The sequence below is a fragment of the Dipodomys ordii genome, unplaced genomic scaffold (genome assembly GCF_000151885.1).
Source record: "Dipodomys ordii isolate 6190 unplaced genomic scaffold, Dord_2.0 Scaffold15, whole genome shotgun sequence".
NCBI lineage: Eukaryota > Metazoa > Chordata > Mammalia > Rodentia > Heteromyidae > Dipodomys > Dipodomys ordii.
The window spans coordinates 16,851,295-16,877,167 of record NW_012267231.1 but is presented as its reverse complement, the minus strand read 5'-3'; the positions used below and the strand labels follow the sequence as shown (position 1 = coordinate 16,877,167).

The following is a 25,873-nucleotide window of genomic DNA, read 5'->3' as shown; positions in this document are numbered from 1 at the left end:
TTTAACCAAATCAGAATTACTAGCAATTACTACCACTCTAAAATAGGAATTATTTACATAGTATCACTTGGTAGGTCCTCTTTTGAAACATTACGTTCATACTATTTGCTATTCCATGACATTTTACAGCCAACATTTTTCATTTTATAGTCTTCATAATTACCACTTTTAATGGCTGCAAACATTTCACTGGGGGTGATGTGCCATAATTTATTAAATTGTTTTCTTAATATCAAGTGCTTAATTTGTTTCCCATTTTTGGCAGTACTGAAATTCTTGAGGCTGTTATATTGTGTAGCCTCTTCTCATCCTCTCAAAATTCAAGGGAGGAAAAAGGATGCTTCCATCTTTGAAGTAATGATGCTTCCATCTCTGAAGTAATGAGAAGGAAAATATCTAAGTGCAGAACTATCTAAATATGCTTAGGCTAATGCCTGACATTAAAGAATGCTAATGAGTGATCTAGAGAATGCGAAGCAGTAATTTTCGATTGTTGCTAATAGCAAGAATACATTATTCTATCATATTTCACATGGACTTTATAGTTCCTATGAACAGTTTTACTACATAAACGTGCATTATGACAGTGCTGAGGTGGGCAGGGCGGTTGGTTTGCATTAATGTGAAAACCAAGAGAGGTTCAGAGACCTGCTTAAAAATAGAGAGTGAGCAGAGTTTTGGTGGCTCACGCCGGTAATCCCAGCTACTCAGGAGGCTGACATCCATAGGACTGTGGTTCAATGCCAGCGTAGGCAGAAAAGTCAGAAACTCCAATCTCCAAGATAACCAGCAAAAAGCTATGCTAATGGTGTGGCTCAAGTGGTTGAGCACTAGTCAAGCAATCAAGGTGAGTAAGCATGAGGTCTTGAGTTTTCTTCTGCTTGGTATAGGCAAGAAGTGGGTGGGGAGAGATACTTAGAACTTGGGCCTATGTCTAATGACTTCAGAGTTCTTTATTCTGTACTGGAATGTCATCTAGCTTAAGATCAATACAAATAATAAAGTCTATTTGAATAAAATCAGAATAAATATGAAACAGGAAAGCCTTCAAATCCAGGAAAAACCCCTATGTTAGAAACCACCTATTTTGTAACAAACACAGTGCTGCTAGATGAGCATGCCTGATTGTACCTGAGGGCCAGGGGTGACACCAAGACTGATCATGGATGCGAGCAGAGTCCTGTCCGTATCTGTATGACATGTGCCCTGTGACCTGTGTGGTCACGGTGCAGTGGAGGAATTGGCCAGCCCAAGTCCTTCAGGGTGCCCTTGCTGGAAACTGAGTCACAGCCCTGGCCTGGGCTTTCCAGCCCCGACAATGGTGAGAAAATGAATTTCAGTGATTTGTGCTTGCAAGGCTATGGTATTTCTTATGGAAGCTAGAAAAGTCTAAGATTTTAATACTGAGAATTAAGCTACCATTACAATAAATAATTAGAAATCCAGAAGCCACTTTGGAACTGAGGGGAGGCTGGAGTTGTTTGTTTGTTTTGGTGTGTGTGTGTGTGTGCGTGTTTGTGTGTGTGCGTGTTTGTGTGTGTGTGTGTATGTTTGTGTGTGTGTGTGTACTGGTCCTGGGGCTTGAACTCAGGGTCTGGGCACTATCCCTGAGCTTTTGTGTTCAAGGCTGGCACTCTACTCCTTCGAGGCACGGCTTTACCTCTATGGCTTTTTGGTGGTTAGTTGGAGATGAGAGTCTTGCAGACTCTCCTCCCTAGGCTGACTTTGGGCCACGAACCGCAGATCTCAGCCTCCTGAGTAGCTAGGATGACAGGCGTGAGCTGCCCGTGTCTGGCTCTGGGAGGAATTTTGAGAAAACCAGGTTCTGAGAACAGACGGATGCAATGGAGATTCAGGTGAAGTCTCTGTTGGAAATGAGGAACTGGAAGCAAGGAGATCCTTGCCAGCAAGTGGCAAAGAATTCAGCCAAACTGTGTTGTAGTGTTTTGTGAAAGCAGAACTTGCCAGAGGATAAAGATGGATTTCTGGATGAGAATTCCCAGCCAAGCATTGCAGGGGTCCCCAGTTCCCTAAAGATGAGCTGAAGAGGGAATTGTTAAGCAAAAAGTAACCACAACCCGAGACAGGCAAGATTCTGCCTATCTACATGGCAAAGGATGGGAAAGCTTGTTCTTGACAAATAACCATTTGATGGAGAGACTCCAGAATCTTATCTGCTGTCTTGTGGAAGTGGAGTGGGATTGCCTCAGTAGCCAACATCCAGCCAATCAGATCTAAAGGGACCGGGAAAGTGGATTCTATGGATGGGATGGCTGTTTATGGGTGAATGTGAGGTGAGAATGGCCCTGAGTGGTGCTTTCCCCATCACAGGTCCAGTGGACAAGGCCGGTTCCTCCTCCAACTCTGCTTCTCTAGCTCTGGAGGGCCAGGGTGCCAGGCAGGAGAGCCATCTTCCACTGTCACATGACTGATGCTGTCACTCTAGTGGGCCTGGAGAGCAGAGTACCAAATCAAAGAGAATTATGATTGTGTGTGTGTGTGTGTGAGAGAGAGAGAGAGGGAGAGCGAGAGGGAGAGGGAGAGAGAAAGCGCACTAGAGCTTAAACCCAGAGCCTGGGTATTGGCCCTTAGCTTTTCTTCTCAAGGCTGGTGCACTACCACTTGAGCCATACCTCTACATCTTGGAGATAAGAGTCTCATGGACTTTTCTGCACAGGCTGGCTTCAAACTCTGATCCTTAGCTCTTGGCCTCTTGGATTACAGGTGTGAGCCATTGGTGCCTGGTGAAGAATTATTCTGAGTCTTAAGATATAATCTCTCCCTTTTGGAGTGGAGATGTCTGTCATGTGCCTGTTCAGAACTGTATTTTGAAAGCACAGAACTGTTCACAGGTTCCCAGCTAGAGAAGAAGGTTGCCATAGGAACTTGAGTCACATCCATATCTGATTTAGATGATATTTAGATGAGACTTTGGTTGTGGTCTTTAGAGTTCATTCTGCAGTTAGAATTTTTGAGGATGTTAGGACTTATTTTGCATGCGACAAGAACATGAATTTGGAAGAGGAAGGCTGATTCCATGAACTTTTTTTTGGTACTGGTCCTGTGGCTAGAACACAGAGTCTGGGTGCTTTCCCTCAGCTTTTGCGCTTAAGGTCAACACTTTACCACTTCCAGCCATAGCTCCATTTCAGGCCTTTTGGTATTTAATTGAAGATAAGAGTGTTACAAATTTTCCTGCCCAGGCTGGCCTTGAATTGTGATCTTCAGATTTCAACCTTCTGAGTAGCTAGGATTTATAAGTGTGAATCATCAAGCAAATGCCCAGCGATTCCATAGCCTTTTAAATTTGTGTCCCCCATTCCAGTTCATAGATGGAGGTCCTCCTAACTTACAGTATGATTGTATTTGGAGACAGAGCCTTCAAAGAGATGATTAAGATGAAATGAAGTCATAAGGTTTGGGCCCAGATATGACAGGAGTGCTAATGCTGTCATTCCAAGAAGGGGCACCAGAGCATCTGTTCCTTCTTGAGCACACGCTCTCTCTCTCTCTCTCTCTCTCTCTCTCTCTCTCTCTCTCATCACAAGTGAGGATATAAAGAAAGAAGGTACTGGTTGTCTACAAACTGGAAAGAACCCTCACCCAGAAACTAAGCGAGTCAGAACCTCAACTTCTCAGAAACATGAGGAAATCACTGTCTGTGTGTGGTTTAAAGTTTCCAGCCTATAGTCCTTTGTTATGGAAGCCTCAACAATGAACACCATCCCCCCACAAAATAAAGGCTGCTGTGGGTTTGGTAGGGCACGTATCCTTTGGCTTTTGCATTGCTAAGTTCTGGCCCTGGCTTCTTTTAGCCACATCTGAAGAGATGGTCATACCTATTAGTGGACTCCAAATTGCCTGGGCACGGGAAGGGATATTTTAAGAAGATAGTAACAAGAGTTGTTTATAGAGGCCTGCCTGCTGGACTCCTTGGCTTAGCTCGCCTAGAGTTCTGAATCCTTGTAGTTCATCCCTTTAAGGTTGTGCAATCAATTGGGCACTTCTGGAAACGCCCAGAGGGTCTTCAAAGAGACATTTATATTCAGCATTTAGTGTAACACATCCTCTCTCCCAAACCTGGCAACAGCTCCCAGTATATAATCACTGGCCACCTGTTCCTTTGAGATTGCTTGTGCATCATTACACGCAAGGAAATCAATACCCAACCATTGATTTAAGAAGGAGACAAGATTGCATGGCAATAATACATAAAGTTAGTCAAGCCCTACTTCTCAATTGTTTTGAAAGAACAGACAGTTCTATGGCCCTGCCTGAACTAGGAACTCGTCCTGCATCGGGGAACCTGTAGTAATAAAGTGTCAAGATGGATAAGACGCCATAACCCCGGATGAAATAATAGCTCCCGGGTGCTGCAGACAATCTCCAGATGCCTTTCTAGGCTCAATAGTAATAAACAGAGTTGGGTCTGGGTTCTGGGCCACAGGGTCACTTTGCCACAGAAGGTAAGTGGTTTAGGGGCTGAGGGTGCAGGCTGATGCACACATATATTCTGTCCTGACAGACAGGTAAGGCCAATTGTGTACCTTATTCATTAACTGACTAAGACACCATCTGGACTTTCCAAGCTAAATTAACATGTAAAAGTCATTTAGATATGTTAATTGGTTTTGAACCAGTGAATAGAATCAGTAAAAAGGGGACCAGGGGGATAGATAATATCATCTTAAGTTTATATGGAACTTTTGTGGCTTGGGTACTGGGGCTTGAACTCACAGCCCGCTGTCCCTTAGAGCTTTCTCCCGAAGGGCTGGTGCTCTACCACTTGAGCCATACACTCCACTATTAGCTTTTTGGTTCACTGGGGATAAGAGTTTCATGCACTTGTCTACTGGGGCTGGCTTTGACACTGAATCCTCAGATCTCAGCTTCCTGAGTAGGATAACAGGTGTGAGCCACCAGTACCCCACAAGCTTTGTGCTTTTGGAAACCTGTTCATGTGTACAATTTCCCTTTATGCTTTCTCCAGTCTGTAGAACGTATGAATGATGGTTGTATTGGACCGTGAGGCCCAAAGGTTTTTATTCTTTTAAAGGGAAGAAGCTAAGGACAGTGTAAGAAATGAACACAGCAGGGCTTGTCTTCTCTCTGACCCCAAAAAACCCCACAGATAGATAGGTGCCATTATTGACAAAGCTACTGAGAGGCAGAGTCAAGATCCGGACTCAGATCACCTGGACATCATAGGCCACACATGATTATAACACAGTTGAGACTTTCAAGCCTCCAGAAACATGAGACATCTCTGTTGCTTAAGCTATCCAGTCTGTGGGGACTTGGTTATGGCAGCCTGAGCAACTGAGACGATCCATAAAGTAAAGACTAGTAATTCTGGCTGCAGTGGGGTGCCGGGGCATGTTTTGGCTTTCTGATTGCTGAATTCCTGGCACTGGCTTCCCTTAGTACCATCTAAAGAAATGGTACATTACAGTGAGTGTCACTTCTGGATATCTTGCTGGGCATTGGTGGTTCACCACTGTTGACCTAACTGTTCTGGAAACAGATCTGGAGGGTTAGCGATCCCACAGAAAAGATCCTGGACAGAGAAGTCTTACAGGCATGTAAGAAATTAATAAATGATGTAACAGACAACAGAGTCAGAGATATGTGTTCAAATTCCAGCTCTTCTACTTGCTATCTGTGCTACCCTAAGCAAGATAATGTACTTTCCTGAGCTCCACTTTCCTCATGTGTCAAGTTGAGAAAAAGATCTTAGCTTCATAAAGGTGATGTGAAGATTTAGTTATATAAATAACATTTCTCACACAGCAACAAAGATTCTTTCCTTCTATAAAAAATATTTCTCCAAGAAGCAGAAAATTACAGAGCAGAAGAAGACAAGGGTCATTTACTTGGTAACAAATAAAGACAGAAGCTGGCGTCAGTGGCTCATGCCTGTCATATTAGCTGCTCAGGAGGCTGCGATCTGAGGATCTCAGTGGGAAGCTAGCCTGGGCAGGAAAGGCTTGAGACTCTTACCTTCAGTTAACCACACAAAGCTGGAAATGAAGCTGTTCAAATGTTAGAGTGTCAGCTTTGAGTGAGAAAGCTCAGGCCCCAGTACCAGCATTAATGCGCACTCACATGCACGCATGTGCATGCACACACAGAATAAGGATAGACACATGACGTGGAAAGTACATAAGAGATCTTATTTCTATAGACCACAGCTCAAGGGCTACTTCCTTTAAGAAGATTTCTCTGATTCCCAGAGTCTGAGTTAGTCGAGGGGCCCTTCTAGACTCCCATAAAATTTCTGGTTACCTCTATCTTAGCATGCAGTACACAGTCTCTGCATGTCTGGTTTCTCCTGTAAATAATAAATCAGCCTTCTGTTTGCTAGAGCAGCTGCCATAAGTGGACACAGAAGGGCAGGACTGGGTGAGAGGGAACGGGAGCCACGGCGAGGCTCGCGGGTCTCCTTACCTTCACTGCGTAGGTGTTGAGCGGGTCCTTTGCATAGGAGGCAGTGTAGTACACCGCGTCGCCCGCCTCACAGCATGGCTTGTCACTCGTCAGTCTGAAATCTGACCAGCTGTCTACTCCAAACTGGAGCTGGTCTTTCTGGCCAGCCATGAAGAGGTCCTCACATTTCATGGCCAGTTTCTTCAAGGCATCTGTGTGGAGGCTTCGGATTTTCCCCACTACTTCGTCCCGGTTTTCAAGGCCACGGTAAAGGGCTTGTCTCTGTGGCTTCTGGATGTTCTGAGCCGGTCTGCAGGAGGGGCCACGGCGGCTGGACAGGGACTCTGTGCTGTTGGAGAATCTGTCCTTAGCACTGAGGGCGGTGAAGCTGCAGATGCTGTTTGCGGTGGAAGGGACAGGCCTCTCCAGAGAGTTGCAGGAGCCCCCGTCCCCACCCTTGAGGTCGCAGCTAAGGGAGGAGCCGGCGCTGCTGACATCCCAGCTGGGATCAATGTCATAGGTAGGGTTGGCCACCACACAGAGGCTGCTCTCCATGGCTCTCTGGAGGTCTCTGGAGAGGGGCTCGGTGTTGGCTCTGATGATCATCTTCTTTGGCAGTGGGGGGGGCGTGGCTTGGGAGGCGCTCAGGACTTCTTGCTCTGCTTTCTCTCCAAAGGTGATGGCGTCATCTGAAGCCCCCTTGGGCTGCCTTGGGTGCTTGGGTGGGATCATGGCTGCTCTAGATTGTCCTGTATAATTTTTAAGGAAAGAAGAAAATGAAACTAATAGCTTGTGTGGATCAAGAAAATACTTGAGGGCATTACTGAAAACAGAATTAAAACTGGGCCCATGATGCAGGGGCACAACAGCCATTATCTTGTTCTTTTGACATTGCTCCAAGTCGACATTGTATTGCACTTAGCAACTGTTATAATATACATACTTATATATGCTTGTGTGCATTATATCTTTGTGTATGAATATGTAAATATATTGTATCCATCTAACATTTATGCTTAGGAAATAAAACATGTGGGTTCTATGAAAATGTTAGGGTAACTTATATAATGGAAAGAGAACATTTAAAGACAAGTAAAATATGCCAGGAGATTCCACAAAAGTCACTAAAATTAGTCATGTTATAATGAAGTATTTACGTATGAGCTTGGGAGTCAGAACATAATGCTTTGTTATGGACTGAATTATGGTGTATCCTTAATCCCTGGCACCCAAAAACGTGATCTTATTTGAAAATAATCTTTTTTAATGTAATCTCATTAAGAGGAGGTCCTTAGGGGTGGGTCCTAATAACATTTAACAAATGGAATGACAGAGACCAGCAGGGAGACAAGTGGTGGAGGGTGTTCCTTATCTGCAAACTACAAACACAGAGTAAACCGAAGGATTTACTTTTTTGTGCCAATGCATGTAGTAACATTTTTGTACAGAACAGAACCATTAAATGAACAAAGCTATGCACATACAGAGAAAGTATAAGAGTAAGGGAGAAGCTGGGCACTGGTGGCTCAGGCATGTAATCCTAGCTACTCAGAAGGCTGAGATCTGAGGATTGCGGTTCAAAGCCAGCCTGGGCAGGAAAGTCTGTGACACTCTTATCTCCAATGAACTACCAGAAAACCAGAAGTGGCACTGTGGCTCAAGTGGTACAGTGCTCGCCTTGAGCTGAAGAGCTCCAGACAGCGCCCAGACCCAGAGTTCAAGCCCCACAACTGACACACACACACAAAAGAGTGAGGGAGAAACAATAAGAGAATGTAAAGCTCCAAAAGGCCAAGAGTTTTGTTTTACTCATTACTATAAGCACTGTGTCAAGAACAGGACCTAGATGGAACAGATACTCAATATTTCTTGAATAAAATAATAAATAGCTAGGGCTGAAAAAGTACTAAAATGGTATAAGTACCTACAAAGAAACTGTAAATTCAGGCTGGGTGTGTGGCTCAGTTGTAGCATACTTCCCTAGCCTGCTCAAGTCCTTGGGTTTAACCCATGGTACCACAAAAATAAGAAAGTAGGGGCTGGGAAGGTGGCTCAGTGGTAGAGTGCTTGCCTGGCATTCATGAGGCCCTGGGTTCGATTCCTCAGCACCACATAAGCAGAAAAAGCCGGAAGTGGTACTATGGCTCCAGTGGTAGAGTGCTAGCCTTGAGCTGAAGAGCTAAGGTACAGCACACAGGCCCAGAGTTCAGGCCCCATGACTAGCAAAAAAAAAAAAAAGAAAAAAAAGAAAAAAAAAGAAAGTAAATAAAGAATTTATACAAAGAAAAACCCAGGATTAGATACCTTCACCAATGAATTCAACAAGACATTTAAATTGGTAGTAGCACCAACATTTTACAAATTCTTTTCAACAAAACAGAAGAGGAGGAGGGAATGTTTTCTACTTTGAATTTTATGTGTTCAGTGTTACATAGATCTACAAGCCAGAAGAAGACATTATGAGAAAACTATCTCTTCTGAATGCAGATGCAAAAATCCTCCCAACAGCTCACACCTGTCATCCTAGCTACTTAAGAGGCTGAGATCTGAGGATCACAGTTTGAAGCCAACCCAGGCAGGAAAGTCAGTGAGACTCTTATCTCCAATAAACTGCTCAGAAAAAGCCAGAAGTTGTGCTGTGGCTCAAGTGGTAGAGTGCTAGCCTTGAGCACAGAGAGGATCAGAGGCAGTGGGTAGGCCCTGAGTTCAAGCATCAGGCCCAGAAAAAAAAAGCCTCCTAATATATTAGCAAACCAAATCTAGAAACATTTTCAAAGGATTATGTATTATGATAAAGTGGGCTCTTCCCAGGAATGCAAGGTTGGTTTAACATCTGAAAATTAACCAATGTAAACTACCATGCTAATGAAATACCATGCCTTTTCGTGATAACATTCAACTAACAGACTGGGAACAGAAGGGGCTATGCCCAGTCTAATAAAAGACATCTATGTAAAGCCAAGAGCTAACATTGTACATGATAAGAAACTGGAGTTTCCCTCCTAATATCAGGGACAAAACAAAAATTTCTGCTCTTTCCACTTGTATTTTATTTTGTACTTGAGCTTTTAGCAAAAGAAATAAGGAAAGAAAAAGGAAGGCATTCAGATTATAAATGAGGAATTAATGGGCCCCAGTGGCTCATGCCTGTAATCCTACCTACTCAGGAGGCTGAGATCTGAGGATTGAGGTTCAAAGCCAGCCTAGGCAGGAAAAGTCCATGAGACTCTTATTTCCAATTAACCACCAGAAAACTGGAAATAAGTGGTATTGTGGCTCAAGTGGTTGAGCACTCACCTTGAGCTGAAAAGCTCAGAAACAGCACCCAGGCCCAGAGTTCAAGCTCCATAACAAACCAACCTAACAACAACAAAAGGAGTAACTAAAACTGTATCTATTCAGAGATGGCATAATTTTCTGTGTTGAGAAACCTAAATAATCACAAAAAGTATAAAAGTTCACTAGAGGAGGATTGCATTTCTATATATTAGCAATGATCAATCAAAAATGAAATAAAAAAAAACTTTCTGCAGGCTAAAAATAATGTGCTGATGACAACTAGTAAAAAAAATTCTATTTGTAATATCAAAAAGAATATTCAGGAGCACATTTAATTAAACAACATTTATACCCTGCAAATTATAAAGTATTACTAAAAGAAATTTAGAAAAAATCCACACAAATGGAAATTAGTGACGTTATTAAAAATTAGCTACAAAATTAAAATGCCTAATTTTATGCATTTTATTTATGCTTTTGGGTCAGACTTAATATTGTTAAGATGGAAGTATACCATCTTAATACTATCAACAGAGATTTAATGTAATCTTTGTCAAAGTTCCAACTGAATTTGTAATAGATCCTTTTTTTTTGGTCAGTCATGGGGCTTCAATTCTGGGCCTGGGTGTGGTCCCTCAGCTCTTCAGCTCAAGGCAAGTACTCTACCATTTGAGCCATGGCACCACTTCTGGTTTTCTGGTAGTTAACTGGAGATCAAAGTCTCACGGACTTTCCTGCCTGGGCTGACTTCAAACCGTGATCCTCGGATCTCAGCCACCTGAATAGCTAGGATTACAGGTGTGAGCCACCAGTGCCCAAGCTTAGATCCTTTTCTTGTGTGCTGGTTCTAGAACTTGAACTCAGGGCCTGGGTGCTGTCTCTTGAGCTTCTTTTGCTCAAGGCTAGCTCTCTATCACTTGAGCCACAGTTCTACTTCCAGCTTTTTTGGTGGTTCATTGGAGATAAGAATCTCATGAATGTTCCTGTTCAGGCTGGCTTTTGCACTGTGATCCTTAGATTTCAGCCTCCTGAGTCCACAAGGGTGAGCCACAGACAGCTGACTTGTTACAGACATTTACAGGTCAGGTATAAAATTCATGTTATAAATCCAGGAGTCTTGGGGGAGCCAAAGAAAAAGTCTTGAAAAAGAACAAAGGTGAAGAACCCATACTTTCCAATTCCAGATGATGACAGTGTGAAGAAATCTACGTGCTCATTTGTTGATAGCAGGAATCTAAATTGTTCGTTGGAAAACAATCTGATCGTTTCTCAAAAAGTTCTAGAATCATTGTATGCGCTAGCATTTCTACTCCCATAGAATCAGCCATTTGTCTACCCCAAAGAGCGTGATGCTTATACCAGCATCATTCCTAATAGCCCCGAAATGGAAAGAACCCCGTGTCCATCCTCTGATGAGTGGATAAATAAAATGTAATTGAATATTATTCAGCCATAAAGAGGAATGAAGTATTGATAGACACTATGTTAATGAAGCTTGAAAATATTTATGCTAAGTAAAAGAAATGGTCACTACTGTGATTCCACTTACATGAAACGTCTAGCAATATATGAAGCTGCAGAGACACAGTAAGGAGTGGTTGCCAGGAGCGGGTAGAAGATGAGAACGTGGATGGACTAGTAATGCACTGGTTTCTGTTGGGGGTAGTGAGAATGTTCTAGAACTACTGGCAATGGTTGCAAATTTCTATGACTATGCTAAAACTCATTGAGTTGTACTCTTTTACAGGGTGAATTTTATGGTGTGTAAACTATATCTCCATAAAGCAAATCAACAATCCACTCTTAACACCATGGATTCAGTTTTCAGTCATGGGGTCCCAATTCCTGTGTCCCTGCCCACTGGGAGGATGTGGGCAGGGTGTGTGCCGCCGTGCAGCCCCAGTACTCCTTGGCTGGTGTGTGGTAGGAGCCACGGTTCACTTAAAGCTAGGAGAAGTACGCTTTGTGCCAAGCCGTGGGATTCTGGCTGCTGACCCAGGCCGGGCAGAGATGGAGTGTGATGGAGAAGGTGAGACGCAGTGAGTTGCAGGCCTTTGCCACCTTGCCTGACTGCCGTGACACTCCTCTTGTTGCTGTCTCCTGCTTTGCCTCTCTCTCTCCTCTCCCTCTCTCTCCCCCTCGTCTTTAAGATCAAATCCTACTCAGCCAGCAGCCCTTTCAGGACCTGGCCCTGGTGAACCTGTATCGTTCAGAGTGTCTGCTCTGTACCTGAAGTAAGCTTGTAGTTTCCCCACATGCACGACACACCATTTCCGCTTTGTTCTGCTCATGCAGGAATAGCTGCCCGCTGCTCTCACCTTGTCCCTCCCCCCCTCCCTCCTTCCCTCCCTGTCATCTTCAAACCCCCTGCCTCTAGGGAGTGTCTCTCTCTCTCCTCTCTAGGCTGCCTGTGCGCAGACCACCCCAGGCATGCAGGACACTTGCCTGCACCTGTGTCTATCGACGCCCCACTGGGCAGCTCACTGAGGGTGTCTTTCATCTGTGTACCCAGGGCTGAGCAAAACTTGGGCTGGGAATGGGATGGAAGAGGTTGGATAAATACATAGAAACATGAACCTATTTTGCCCAGAACTGGGTCTCCAATGAAGCTGTGTTTCCTACCCATGTCTCCACATTAGAATACACAAGAGTAACTATGGACATGGGGAGAGTGGAGGAAACCAGAAGGGCTTAAAAATAAACACCTAAAAACTGGAGCGTGCGTCATGTCACGCCACACCATGCCACGTCACCAGCCCACTGGTGCTCACCAGAGGTGTGAGAGGGTGGATTTGCTATTTTCCACCACCTGAAGGAAACTCCTATCTCTCACCATTTCTCAGTGAACTTTCCACATGAATCATTCATTTGCTGTTCTTCTGATGTGGTCTATACTTTTTTTTTTTTTTTAACCATAGCAAACATGTTCTGTTCTAAAGCCTTCCCTATCTTCTCCCACCTTAAGTTTTCTTTTGGTGCTGGAAGCAGGGCTGGAACTCAGGGACTGGGTGCTGTCCCTTAGTTTTTTTTTTTTTTTTTCCTCAGGACTGGTACTCTAGCATTTGAACAACACCTCCACGTCTGACCTTTTGCTTGTTCATCAGAGATAAAAGCTGAGGACTTTCCTGCCAAGGCTGGTTTCAAGTTGTGATCCTCAGATCTCAGCTGCCAGAGTAGCTGAGTCTTAAATCTGTATTTGATTAGCACTTTTGGCTCTATTTTTGAATCTTTAGGCTTTTGTAGAGTGTTTTGTGAGTGTGTGTTTTCTACCCTCTCAAAACTGATATGGAGTGGAGCCAGAGCATGTGGGCAGTAAGATACTGTTGGCCAGATGGACAGAGAGTAAAAAGAACTGGGAATGTCAAGGTGGAAAGATATGAAGATGATTAACATGGCATGTGACCTCGGCAGACAGAAACGACAACACTCCTCATTCCACAGCCCAAGCAAGTAGGTCAAGACATTTTTAAGGTCCAAAAATGCTTTGTGTTTTTAGGTTGTTGTTTTTCCTCCTAAGAGAGAGACAAGTTCTCTTAACTGAATTCTAATCATCTGGGTCAAAATCGTTTTTTTAAGTTTGGTATCTTAACTGTTTTTATTTTAAACGTTTAATCCTGTACATTCCTCTCAAGCCCCTGGAGGCCGGCACAGGCTCGGTTTGCAGCAGGCCAGATATAACATCACATAGTCCACATTTTTGTGGCATACCAGGCTCTTCAAATGGAAAAAAAATAGATTGTGTTCTAAATCTTGACTTGCTATATGCTAAAAATTTTTTTGGATAAATTAGGATGAACTAAACCCCTACTCAAACCTTACTTCTTTTTGAGTTTCCATACTGTACCTCTACTTTCTCTCTGCTTAAAAGTGTCTTCAGGCTGACAGATGTGGCCCTGTAACTTCTGGAACAGAATGGTGAAATATGGATGAAGAGGGATCATATAAAGAGACTGATTCAAGGAAGCCAAAAGGGTGTTTAAAACACTCGGGGAAGGAAATGATGGGAAGGAGGAAAAAAAATATCCTACAAGTCATTTTATTTTATTTTATTTTTTGTTGGTTGTGGGGCTTGAACTCTGGGCCTGGGTGCTGTCACTCAGCTCTTCAGCTCAAGAGGAGTGCTCTACCACTTGAGCCACAGTGCCACTTCCAGTTTTCTGAGTGCTTTATTGGAGGTAAGAGTCCCATGGATTTTACTGCCAGGGCTGGCTTTAAACTGTGATCCTGTGATCTCAGCCTCCTGAGTAGCTAGGATTACAGACCTGAGCTACTGGGCGGCCCTCCAAATAATTTTAAAGATGATTGCATACAGAAAACTCAGAACAGTAACTGCATGGTTACACTGTTCTACTGAAAGGCAGTATCACGAAGATACCCCAAGACACCTAACAAATGTCTGCTTATCACCTGGTAACCTTCCAGTGCCAGGTCCTAGGGATGAAAGACATTAATGACAACCCATTTGGACAGGAGAAGCCTTTGTCCACAGTTAGATCTTTTCAAACAAGAAACAAATGGCATGGTTTCCTCATCAATCTCCCTGCTGCCAATTGTCCACAGGTGGCTCCCAGAATTATCACACACAAAAAAATCCTGATTGAACTGGTGGCTCACACCTGTCATCCTAGCTCCTCAGGAGCCTGAGATGTGAAGATCATGGTTTGAAGCCAGCCCAGGCAGCGAAGTCCATGAGACTCTTTATCTCCAATGAACCAGCAAAAACTCAAAGTGGTAGAGCACAAGAGCTCAGGGACAGCACCCAGGCCCTGAGTTCAAGCCCCACGATGAACAAAAAGCAGCAACAACAAAAATAGGTAAGTAAAACAGATGAGACAGGCAGGGAGAGAGAGAGGAAGAAAGAAGACGATCATGTCCAAACTGCAGTTTACGTGCATAGATACTTCACGCCATCACTGCTAGCCTAATCAAAGGCTAGCGCCTCTCATTAGCTGAACACATCATTCTCCACCAGGCACTGGCAGGAGGCAGCAGATTCATGGGAGGAAAGGACCTGCCTTACCTAGGTCTCATCACCGTGTCTCCTGCCACAGTGAAATGTAAGCCACAATGGGCACAGCGGAGGGGACAGCCGCCCGCCCAACAGTAAGACAACTGATCTCCAAAGAGCACTTTGGACTGAGCCTCAGATGCGCAGACCAATGTAAAGAATTCAGCACAGCAGCAGCTGAGACACACGCTCTTCCTGTGGCCTCATCAGTGAAAATCTCTCTGAAAAAAACCATTATTTATTTGGGGACAAGTTATCTATGTCATTTGAATATTTCACTCAGTCAACAGATTCTAGAATGTGCAAAACTATTTTTAAATATGAATGTAGCAAAAGGGAATAAATGGATTTATTTTAAAATAGAAAGAAGTACAACAAATGTGCAAACAAATGTTAAAGCTGTTAACCTTAGTGCTCCCCCTCCTTCCCCTGGTGCCATCCTGGGGCTTCAAAACTCAGGGCCTGGGCACTGTCCTTAAGCTTTTATTTCAAGGCTAGCACTCCACCACTCAAGTCATAGCTCCACTTCTGGTGTTTTTGGTGGTTAATTGGAGATAAGAGTCTCACAGAGTTTCCTGCCAGGACTGGCTTCAGACTGTGATCCTCAGATCTCAGCTTCTTAAGTAGCTAGGATAATAGGTGTGGGCCAGTGGTGCTTGGCTCTATGTTTTGGTGCTGGTACTGGGCTTGGACTCAGGGCTAGGCATTATCCCTTAGCTTATTCACTCAAGGTTAGCGTTCTACCACTTGAGCATCAGCTCCACTTCCAGCTTGTTTTTTGCTAATTGGAGATGAGAGTCTCATGGACTTTCTTGTCCTGAGTTGGCTTCGAATCATGTTCCTCAGATCTCAGCCTCCAGAGTAGCTAGGATTATAGGCTTGAGCCACCAGTGCCAGGCTAAAACTGCATTTTAAAATCTTTAGTTCAAATCCTTAGCGTTGTGTGGGGATGTCTGCTCAGTAACTGTTTATTGAGTAAATGAATGAATGGAAATGTACTCTTTAGAATGAGTGTTAGGAAGCTGGCATTTCTAATGACATTATTTCATAATTACAACATTAAGGCTAGGCCAGCAGTCATGACAGTCTTCTAGGTATATCCAAGCCCTTAACATTTAACATTGACAACCAACACGATGCTGAGATCTGGTGTTTCAGGTGTTTTCCTTTCATTACCTTTCCTAAAGGAAAGGAAATGGTGTCCATTAGCACATGCTCAAAGGAACTACAATGAGCAATGTGGATGGAGTCTCATGGGGATATATAGAAAGGAAGCAGAGCCAAGGTTTTTATGATTCCTTAACTAGGAAGCCTGTGGATTTAGTCCCATATTAGGGGGGGGGGAAGTCTGCGGATTAATGGAGCGCCTAAACTGTGACTTGAACCTTTCTGAGTGCTGCCAGATTTCCCTCCCTTGAGAATCTCCAAAAGTCAGACACCACAGTCATTTTTAGCTCATCCATTCAAACACACTCTTAGCACCTCCTGGGTGTTTTAGATAATGTGCTAGGTTGCAGAGATACAGAAAGGGATCGAGCCAAAAATCTGTCGAGCAAAGGGAGACTTAATAGATCTTTTTTTAAAAAGCAACGGATAAAGTTCTCAGTTACAAAGTGAATGAAGGAGAGCAAACGTCATCAACTTATTTCTGAGAGAACTCCTTACGCGTTCCTTCTGATTTTAGCAGGTTGATAAAGCAGTCAGAAATGTCCTATATAAAACAACCAGCAAAAACGCTGTATGCTAGTGGTTCATCCTGTCATCCTAGCTACTCAGGAGGCTGAGATTTGAGGATTGGGGTTCAAGCCCAGCCAGAGCAGGAAGGTGTGTGAGACTCTTACCTCCAATGAACCAACAGAAAACCAGAAGTGGTGCTGTGGCTCCAAGTGGTAGAGTGCTAACCTTAAGCAGAAGTGTCCAGGAATAGCTCCCAGGTCCTGAGTTCAAGTCCCACAACCAACAAAACAGACAAACAACAACACAACAAAAACCACCAGCAAGCTGGGTGCCAGTGGCACATGCCTATGATCCTAGATACTCAGAGGCTGAGATCTGAGGATGAAGGCTTAAAGCCAGCCTGGGCAAGAAAATCTGGGAGTCTCATCTCCAATTAATCACCAAAAAAAGCTGGAAGTGGAACAGTGGATCAAGAGGTAGAACATTAGCCTTGAACAAAAAAGCTCAAGGATAGTACCCAGGTCCTGAGTTCAAGCCCCAGGATTGGCATAAACAAACAGCGATTTTTCTTCCAGATGGTTTGTAATGGACTTGGAGCAATGTAGACGGTTATGGCAAAAGAGATTTTGTATCCATTGTCAGGAAAATCATTTTGGGTGGCAGTCACAGCCTCTAATGTGGAAAGAATTAAAGTCAGATCATCTAGTGATCTCAGGTGACCACTACCCACAGGAAGGTCATCACTCTGTAAGGAGTGACCATTTTTATTTATTTATTTTTGCCAGTCCTGGGGCTTGAACTCAGGGCCTAGATGCTGAACCTGAGCCTCTTTGTGTTCAAGCACATCTGGCTTTTTCTGAGTAGTTTCCTGGAGATAAGAGTCTCACAGACTTTCCTGTCCAGGTTGGCTTTGAACCACAATCGTCAGATCTCAGCCTCTTATATAGTTGGTAGTTGGCATTACAGGCGTGAGCCACTGGTGCCCAGCTCCTTTCAGTGTTTAAACATAACTATTGTACTGTTTTAAAATATCAGAGCTTTAAATGATAAAGAATTACTCAAAGGAGTAGTATGAAGCTGCATCGAAACAATTTGCTGAAAGTATTAAAAAAAGATAGAAACAACCCCCAAACCTCAGCTTGAAGAACCTATAAAGTGAACCTCATTACCTCACAAAGAAGTGATTTAATCATGTGTCAAAACCCACAGGTCCAAGTGCAGAGACACTTAAACACTTAAGGAAGATCGGGCAGCATTTTATGAGTATTATATATTTAAGGTATAAGGAAGCTATCTTTCTTCTAAAAACATCTATAAGGTGTATTTCTGCACTCAAAGTAATCAGGGAGCCTGAACCAGGGCCTGGGCACTGTCCCTGAGCTTTTTTCTCAAGGCTAGTGCTCTACCACTTGAGCCACAACTCCACTTCCAGCTTTTTTTTTTTTTTAAGTAGTTTATTTGAGATAGGAGTTCCATAGACTTTCTTGCCTGGCTGGGCTGGCTTCTAACTGTGATCCTCATATCTCAGCCTCCTGAGTAGCTAGGATTACATGTGTGAGCCAGCAGCAACTGGAATAATCATGACTTTTAACTTATTTTGTGTTGGTAGTGAGGCTTGAACTCAGGGTCTGGAGTGTGTTCCCTTTAGCTTCTTGCTCAAGACTGGCAGGTATGAGCAGCTAACACCTGGCTATCTCTCTTCTTAAAATTCTTTGATGGTTCACTATAATAGCAAAGAAACCCCCAATAACAAACTGTATTGTGTAACACTAAATGGTTCTAGTGAATGACCATGCTATTTTGCATCTTTGCAGGGCTGTTCACTTCCTGCCTCTGGTTGGAATATTTTCTTACTTCTGTTAAGCAGTTAAGTCAGTTTAGTAATTATCTTGAAGAAGGCTTTTCTTTTTTGCCACACTGGGGATTTTCATTCAGAGCCTTTGCTTTCTTAGGCAGGTGCTCTACCACTTGAACCATGCCCCCAGTCCCTTTTCTGACTGGTTATTTTCAAAGTTGGGTCTCACTTTGTGCCTGGGTTGGTCTGGTCTGCAGTTTTGCTGCCTGTTACTCCCTGGACCTGGGACATCTTACTCACAGGAAGTTTTTTTTTTTTCTCCCCTTCTTCTGACAGTCTTCTTTGTGAAACATCAAAAACTTTCCATGTGTGTCTCTATAATTATGTTTATCAGGTTAGATGGAATCTATGAACAAGTTACTTCTCTTTCTCCAGGCAGGAACCCTGTCAGCATCTTTAGCACATGGCCCTGGGCTCAGGGCAGCAGGTGCTTGATATAAGTATATATAGGATTTTTTGTTTGTTACTTTCTGGTGTGAGTTAAAATTTATAACCATCACTCCAACTTTTTCTCCATGGAGCAATAAAAACCATCTCTCTTGGCAGACAGAACATTAGCCAGTGCACAGTGCTGTGACGTATGTACTTACCCAAATTGCTGTATGTTGCACTACAGGGGTTCGGGTCCATGGGATCTGAAGTGTCATCTTTTTCCTCCTCCCTTTCCAGGTCCGGGGCAGGCGGTGCTGGTGTAACGGAAGTGCCATTTTGCTTCCTACTAACAGTTCTTGGATCCTGAGGAGAAAACCCCTCTGGTACTTCTTGGGTCACGTGGCTGAAATAAAACAGAACACCTGTCATCACACTGGTGTCTCGAGCTGTGTTAAAACTTCAAAACCCAGATAGACTTGTCTGAACAACCTGGGGCGATACCTTATTTCTGCGGACAATCTGGTGTGGTGGCGGGAGGGGGTTAGGCAGACTCAAGGGGGAGCTGCAGAGTAACAGGAGAGCTTTAGAATGACTTTTAGAGACAAGGTGGCAATGGTAAGGTAGAATACAAAAGTGGTTGAAAACAGACATGTACAAAGGATTTAGCATACTTAACTGTGTTTATTATACTATATGATTACTCTAATACTATGGTAGTTAACATGCGTCACTGTATAGTATTTCATTTATTTAGCATATAGTATTTACTACATACTAAAGCATTTAGCAAAGAACCAGGAATGAAATAGGACTACTGAGCAAGAAAATAACGCAGATCTTTTGTGTTTGGTGCCGACATGGGGGCTTGAACTCAGGGCCTGGGCGCTATCACTTACCTTTCTTTGCTCAAAGCTGGCACCCTATCCTTGAGCCATAGACTCACTTTTGGCCATTTGGTGGTTCATTGGAGATAAGAGTTTGTGAACTTTCTTGCCCTGGCTTTGAACCTAGATCCTCAGATCTCAATTTCCTGAGTAGCTAGGATTACAGGCGTAAGCCACTGGCACCGAGTTATTGTAACTATTTTGATAGGTAAACCGAGGAGATGCATGCCCTGTTGCCAAGAGGAGGTAAAAATCAACCCTCGCCTATATGCACCCAGCAGGAAGGCAAATAGAAAAGGAAGTTCTACATTCTAGCTAGTCTTATCTTTTAGGATGACCCTGAGGCATTCTTCGGACCATGAACCAGTGCTTGAGCAACCGTGCTTAACCAATGCCAGATCATTTGCTACTTTTTTCCATTCTCCTCACACCTTCTCCTGCTTGACCTGTGCCAATCCTGTAGCTATAGGTATATAGGTTGGGGGAAGGTCAAAGGTTAGGAAATGGAGATTTAGAAAAATGGCCCAGTTAGCAAGTCTCAATGGGCTGGTCAATGAAATAAATGTTTTTTTTAAAAAAATCGGACATCTTTAAAGGGTTCTGGTGGCTAAAATGTGGTCTTAAACCACAATTCATGCTCATCAGCTCTTCCTGACTCTTCGTGAGCAAAGGAGGAGAGGAGACCCCTTGTAGACTATGGTAAAGTCAGAGTGACATGTATGTTTCTCTCAGAGGTACTTGAGTATTGTCAGAACATAAATCACTGCAGATGGAAGGGAGCTCTGAGGAGGGGCACATTCTTATCCACCTCTCATGATGAAAATTATGCATGTGCCTGGGAAGTCTGCTGGACATACAACTTCAAATATATTCTCTTGCTAGGTGCCAGTGGCTCATGTGTGAGATCATAGCTACTCAGCAAGCTGAGATCTGAGGATCATAGTTTGAAACCATACTGGGCAGCAAAGTCAGTAAGACTCAATCTCCAATGAACAACCAAAAGCCAAAGGTAGAGCTGTGATAAGAGTGCTAGCTTTGGGCTGGGAAGGTGGCTCAGTGGTAGAGCACTTGCCTTTCATGCCTGAGGCCCTGGGTTCGATTCCCCAGCACCACATAAGCAAAAAGAAAAAAAGCCGGAAGTGGTACTATGGCTCAAGTGGTAGAGTGCTAGCTTTGAGCAATGAAGCTCAGGGACAGTGCCCAGACCCTGAGTTTAAGCCCAAGACTGGCACACATGTGCGTGCGTGCATGCACGTGCATGTGCGTATACACACACATACACACTCACTCACACACACTATATTGTCTCAAAGCTGGCAGAACCAGAGTAAGTGGCATGATGGGATCTGACTCTGGGACAGGGAAGAAGGAAGGATTCCATATTATCCATGAACAGCTCAGTCTGTGTGAAGGAGGCTCTGCAGAGCAAAACCTGTTGCCCCCTCCTGCATGGCTGCCCTCAGTGCCACATAAAGCTACCTTCTCATACTATGGACCAACACAAAAATCAAGGTAATTGGCTCTAAATTCCTGCATTAGGGAAGACAAGGGGACATGTCCAAGACACTCTCAGTGACCACTCAGTATCAAGATTAGACATCACTCAAAAGCCAGGCACCAGTGGCTCACAACTGTAATCCCAGCTCTTCAGGAAGCTGAGATCTGAGGAATGTAATTCAAAGCCAGCCCAGGCAGGAAAGTCTATGAGACAATGAGCCACCAAAAACCTACAAGTGGAGCTGTGGCTCTAGTGGTAGAGTGCTAGCTTTGAGCATGAAAGCTCAGAGATAGAGTCTGGGCCTTGAGTTTTAGCCCCAGTACTGGCCCCTAAGGAAAATAAAAGGGTTGGTGATTACTGAGTATTTATCAACATTTCAGGAGAGGAAAAATATATTTGTTTGGCAAAAGTTAATACACCCATTTCTAAGTTCAAAGAAACAAACATAAAGTGATTTTAAAATACCAGTTGTCTTCCTTTTTAAAAATCGTGACAGATATTGGGCTTGAACTCAGTGTTTTCATACTTGCTCAACTTTGTCGTTCATAGCTGGTACTCTACCAATTGCATCATGCCTCCAGTTTGGAACTTCGCTTATCTTTTTTTTTGCCAGTCCTGGGGCTTGAACTCAGGGCCTGGGTGGACACTGTCCCTGAGCTTCTTTTTGCTCAATGCTAGCACTCTACCACGTGAACCACAGTGCCACTTTTGGCTTTTTCTGTTTATGCGGTACTGAGGAATCGAACCCAGGGCTTCATGCATGCTAGGCAAGCACTCTACTACTAAGTCACATTCCCAGCCCTGCTTAGGCTGGAGTCTCTCTGGCTTTTTTTCACTTTGGGCTAACTTTGAATCCTCCGATCTCAGCTCAGCATGAGCCACTGGCACCTGGTAGCAGTCCTTTGAGAAGAAAAATTCTCATCTAATTCCAGAGCCCATGTTGGTGGGCTCCTGGTCTTTGCAACCTAGCTCTTGTGCTCCAACCCCAATCCGGGTGATGAGTTAAAGCTCTCCATTTATCCACAAGGGCTGGTGAAGGCAGCCAGTGGGCTGTGTATCCCGAAGTTCAGCAATTGTAAAACTACTATAAAAGCAGCTGCCATTAACCAAGGAGGAACTCCCTGGGCCTGCTCCTCACAGGGACACAGCTCTGTGCTCTGAAGGGCACAGCCAAATAAAACACGGATGCTAGAAAGCCAGAAATATCACAGACTCACCCACTGTACTCACTCACACAATTTCCCATTCAAGATTTTCACAGGGGCTCCGCGGATCTGCTAATCATGTTCTGAAACATGACGAGCCCCAGAGAACACAGACAGAGCTGTGTTGGGTGCACCATGGGAATGAGCTTGAACTCTGCACCTTGACCTTCACCTCAGGGGTGTGGCCTGGGGACTGTGCCAAGGGAGTTTCCAGTAGGAGCTAAGTGAAGTGCGAGCCGTTTCATGTTCCTTGAGGACTAGAGTAGCACAACTTACATTCAAGATAAAGATTTGGGCACAGTCCCTTAGCTTTTTCTGCTTAAGTCTGGCTTTCTACCACTTGAGCCACATCTCCATGTCCAGCTTTTAATTGGAGAGAAGAGTGTCCGGCCTGGGCTGGTTTTGAACCTCAATGCTGAGATTTCAGCCTCTTAAAGAGCTAGGATTACAGGTATGAGCCACTGGCACTCAGCATCATAATGAATGTACTGGTGTTTTAGGTGAGCAGTTAAGAGAATTGCCAAGTAGAAAGAAATATGAAAAAAAAATTGATGGAAGTAAATTAACAAGGATTTGAAAAAAAAAAAGCTAAAATGTTTAGTCTGCATTTTTCCTGACAGCAGTGTGGAAAAGGAGTAAGAATTAAAAATACACATTTATGACATATCACATCTTAATAATGGAAGAAAAAACAGCTCTTTGAATGATGAAAATAGTAAAGAGAGTGGCTGGAGTTCAAAATCAGGTATAATAACGTACTAAGACTGAAAAGTGAATTTCAAGCAATTGAAATGGCTTTAGAGGTTGGTTCAGCAGAAACTGAAAATTACCTACGGATAAAATCTTTACCATAGTTTATCATTAGCTATGTTAATTTTATAAGGGAATTTCACTTTTGATCACTGGTTTTGTTTTCTATGTAGACATAAAACCTGAAAAGCATTTCCAAATACTAAATATCAAATACTATACTTCATACAGGTTTCCTCTCCCACGAATATCTCATTGGAGAATGCTTAATATAACATTAAATGCCAACATTAAATTGGGAGTCAGAAGCCGGGTTTTATTTTCCTATAGCTTGAATTTCTGAACTAACTTGATATTATGAAGAGGTAACCAAGAAAATGAAAATTTCCCCATTCTCAGCCATAAGACAGATGGTTAAAAAAAAATTCCATAAGATGAAAATTACAAGAAAGCTGTGAAATTTTCTTACACAGTGTCTGTTCACACATTTTCAAATAGTAAAATAATGACCAAGATAACTATTCTTTCCAAGCTACGTATAATTTGGTATTCATCACTATATTCTTTGATGTGATAAGTGGCCTATGAACAAGATGAAGTTATGCCTTTTATTTTTATGTTATTTAGATTCATTCTGCAAAGCTCCCTAGTTGTAAAATACATGGTAGAGTCTACAGCAACACTGGTGCTGACACCAGGTTCTTGGTCTGCAAGCTCTCTGGCCTAGGCCCGTGGCAGGCGGTATGCTTTCAGTATGGAAGGCATGTGTGGTTGGCCTCTGTGCTCAGCTTCGGTGCCTTTGGAGGCTGCATCTTCAGATTCAACCCGTTGCAGGTTGAAAACCAGAAAAGATTGAACACATGTATACTCTTTCCTTCTTGTCATCATTCTTTCAATGAGACAGTATAATGCCAGGGTCACAGCATGTCCATGGTATTTACTATGCATAATCTTGGCTTGACTTAAAGTTTGCAAGATGTGCATAGGGTATATAAACGTACTATGCTAGTCTCTAGGAAATGAGGGCACCCATGGAGTCTGGTATGATCAGGAGCCCAGCAATGAAGCTCCAGCAGGTAAGGGGCAACCAGACTTTAAATTCTTCACCCAGCTTTTTACTGATGGTCAGTTTTTAATTGCAATTTGGAATGGTTGACCTGATAATTCAAATACACCTCATTATCTCTACAAAGGTAACTCTTCTAAACACTTAGGCTAAGGAAATAGAAAACTTGTTACAAATTTGTCTGTCTGTTACACAGATGGATCCCTTAGAAGGCAGCATCTCCTCAGCCTGTAATATTCATACATAATTCAAGGCTACAGAGGCAAGCTCCCCAGGAGCTCACTTGTTTTCCCCAGGGGGTAGGATTCATCACTACACCATCAAATCAAGTAATCCGCCCCCCCCCAATGTTTTCCTCGCAATTTTGTTCAAGACAGGTTTTGTTATAAAAATTCTGTTAAATGTCTGAATGTACTGTTGAAAAAGGAACAGATTAAAGGCCTTTATGTACCCAAATATCTCCACAATTTCAACTTTATTTTCAAATCTGACCATCTTCAGCTTCAGAAGAGACAGTAAATGATATCAGACTTGCAACCTCTTCTCTTCTCTTTTCTCTCTCTCTCTTTCTCTCTCTCTCTCTCTCACACACACACACACACTTTCTCTGCTGTGTGGGTACTAGGGCTTGAGCTCAGGGCCTGGGTGCTGTTCCTTAGCTTTTTCACTCACGTGCTCTACCACTTGAGCCACATCTCCACTTCTGGTATTCTGCTAGTTAACTGGAGATAACAGTCTCTCAGATTTGTCAGTACAGGCCGGCTTCTAACTGTGGTCCTCAAACCTCAGCCTCCTGAGTAGCTAGGATTACAGACATGAGCCACCAGTGCCTGACTCAAATGTGTGATTAAGAAAACAAAAGCACTCAAACTCTTGTTACTGCTAAAACTTGGTCCAAAGTACATGAGAAACAGAATTTCATGGTTTTGTTACTGGTCTCCTGAGCTGTAGGAAGAGCTCAAAGTTAGCAAATTTCACAGCTTTGTAGTCTATTGGAAGGGAGAAAAGAAGAATACTCCATTTCTTTTTCCTCTCTACCTCTAGGACCCCCTACCAGTGTGACATTTCTTAATCCTCTCTTGGTTCCCAGGTCTTCCACTTGATTTTGCTACAGTGTCCTAGTCCCTGGCATTTGCAGGTAGACAAATGTCACGTCTACTGATCTGTATCTGGTAGCCCCAATTCCCCACTAAGTCTCTGTAGTCTTTTAACCACAAACGTCAAACATCTTATCATGAACTGAGATTAACCTTTAACCGATCGCGTTCCTGTTAATATGTCGAACCCAGTCTGCTCAAACAAAGGTAGCTATTCCTGGTGGCTTGGTGTTGGTATGGGGAAGATTGGCAGCTATATACAAAGTCTTGAATAGGTTCTAATTTTCTGATATTGCACAGAGAGCCATGTGTGTGCACCTGTGTGCTTGCGTGCTAATCCTGGAGCTGGAATTCAGGGCTTGGATGCTGCCCCTGTGCTTTTTTGGTCATGACTACTGTTCTACTACTTGAGCTACGGCTCTCCTTCAGGCTTTTTTTGGTACTTAAGTGGAGATAAGAGTCTTTTCTTCCTGGGCTGGCTTTGAACTACAATCCTCAGCCTCCTGAGTAGCTACGATTATAGGCGTGAGCCACTGGTGCCTGACTTTTTTTTTTTTTTTAAAGTAGATGTGAATAGAAAATTAAAATGTCCTCAAGGCATCAGACTGTATGACAGCAAGGTAGATTAATAAAAAAAAAGAGGCCACTATAAATCACTGTCACCTTCATAATACTAAGAAAAATGATGGTTTAAAAACCCTATGAAATACCAACTCAGAATGGTATCTGGGCAAGTTAATAGAAAAGATCAGCTAA

At 43.3% G+C, this 25,873-nt stretch overlaps 1 protein-coding gene across 1 annotated transcript in view; it reads right to left on the bottom strand.

Moving 5' to 3' along the window:
• The window catches only part of Peak1 (pseudopodium-enriched atypical kinase 1), a 116,964-nt gene that overhangs the window by 10,652 nt on the left and 80,439 nt on the right, over positions 1 to 25,873 (bottom strand). The window contains exons 4-5 of the mRNA XM_013011938.1: positions 18,836 to 19,020; positions 6,448 to 7,175 (exon numbers count right to left, since the gene is read on the bottom strand). Of these exons, the coding sequence (XP_012867392.1) occupies positions 6,448 to 7,175; positions 18,836 to 19,020 (913 nt within the window). The remainder of the gene's footprint in view (positions 1 to 6,447; positions 7,176 to 18,835; positions 19,021 to 25,873) is intronic.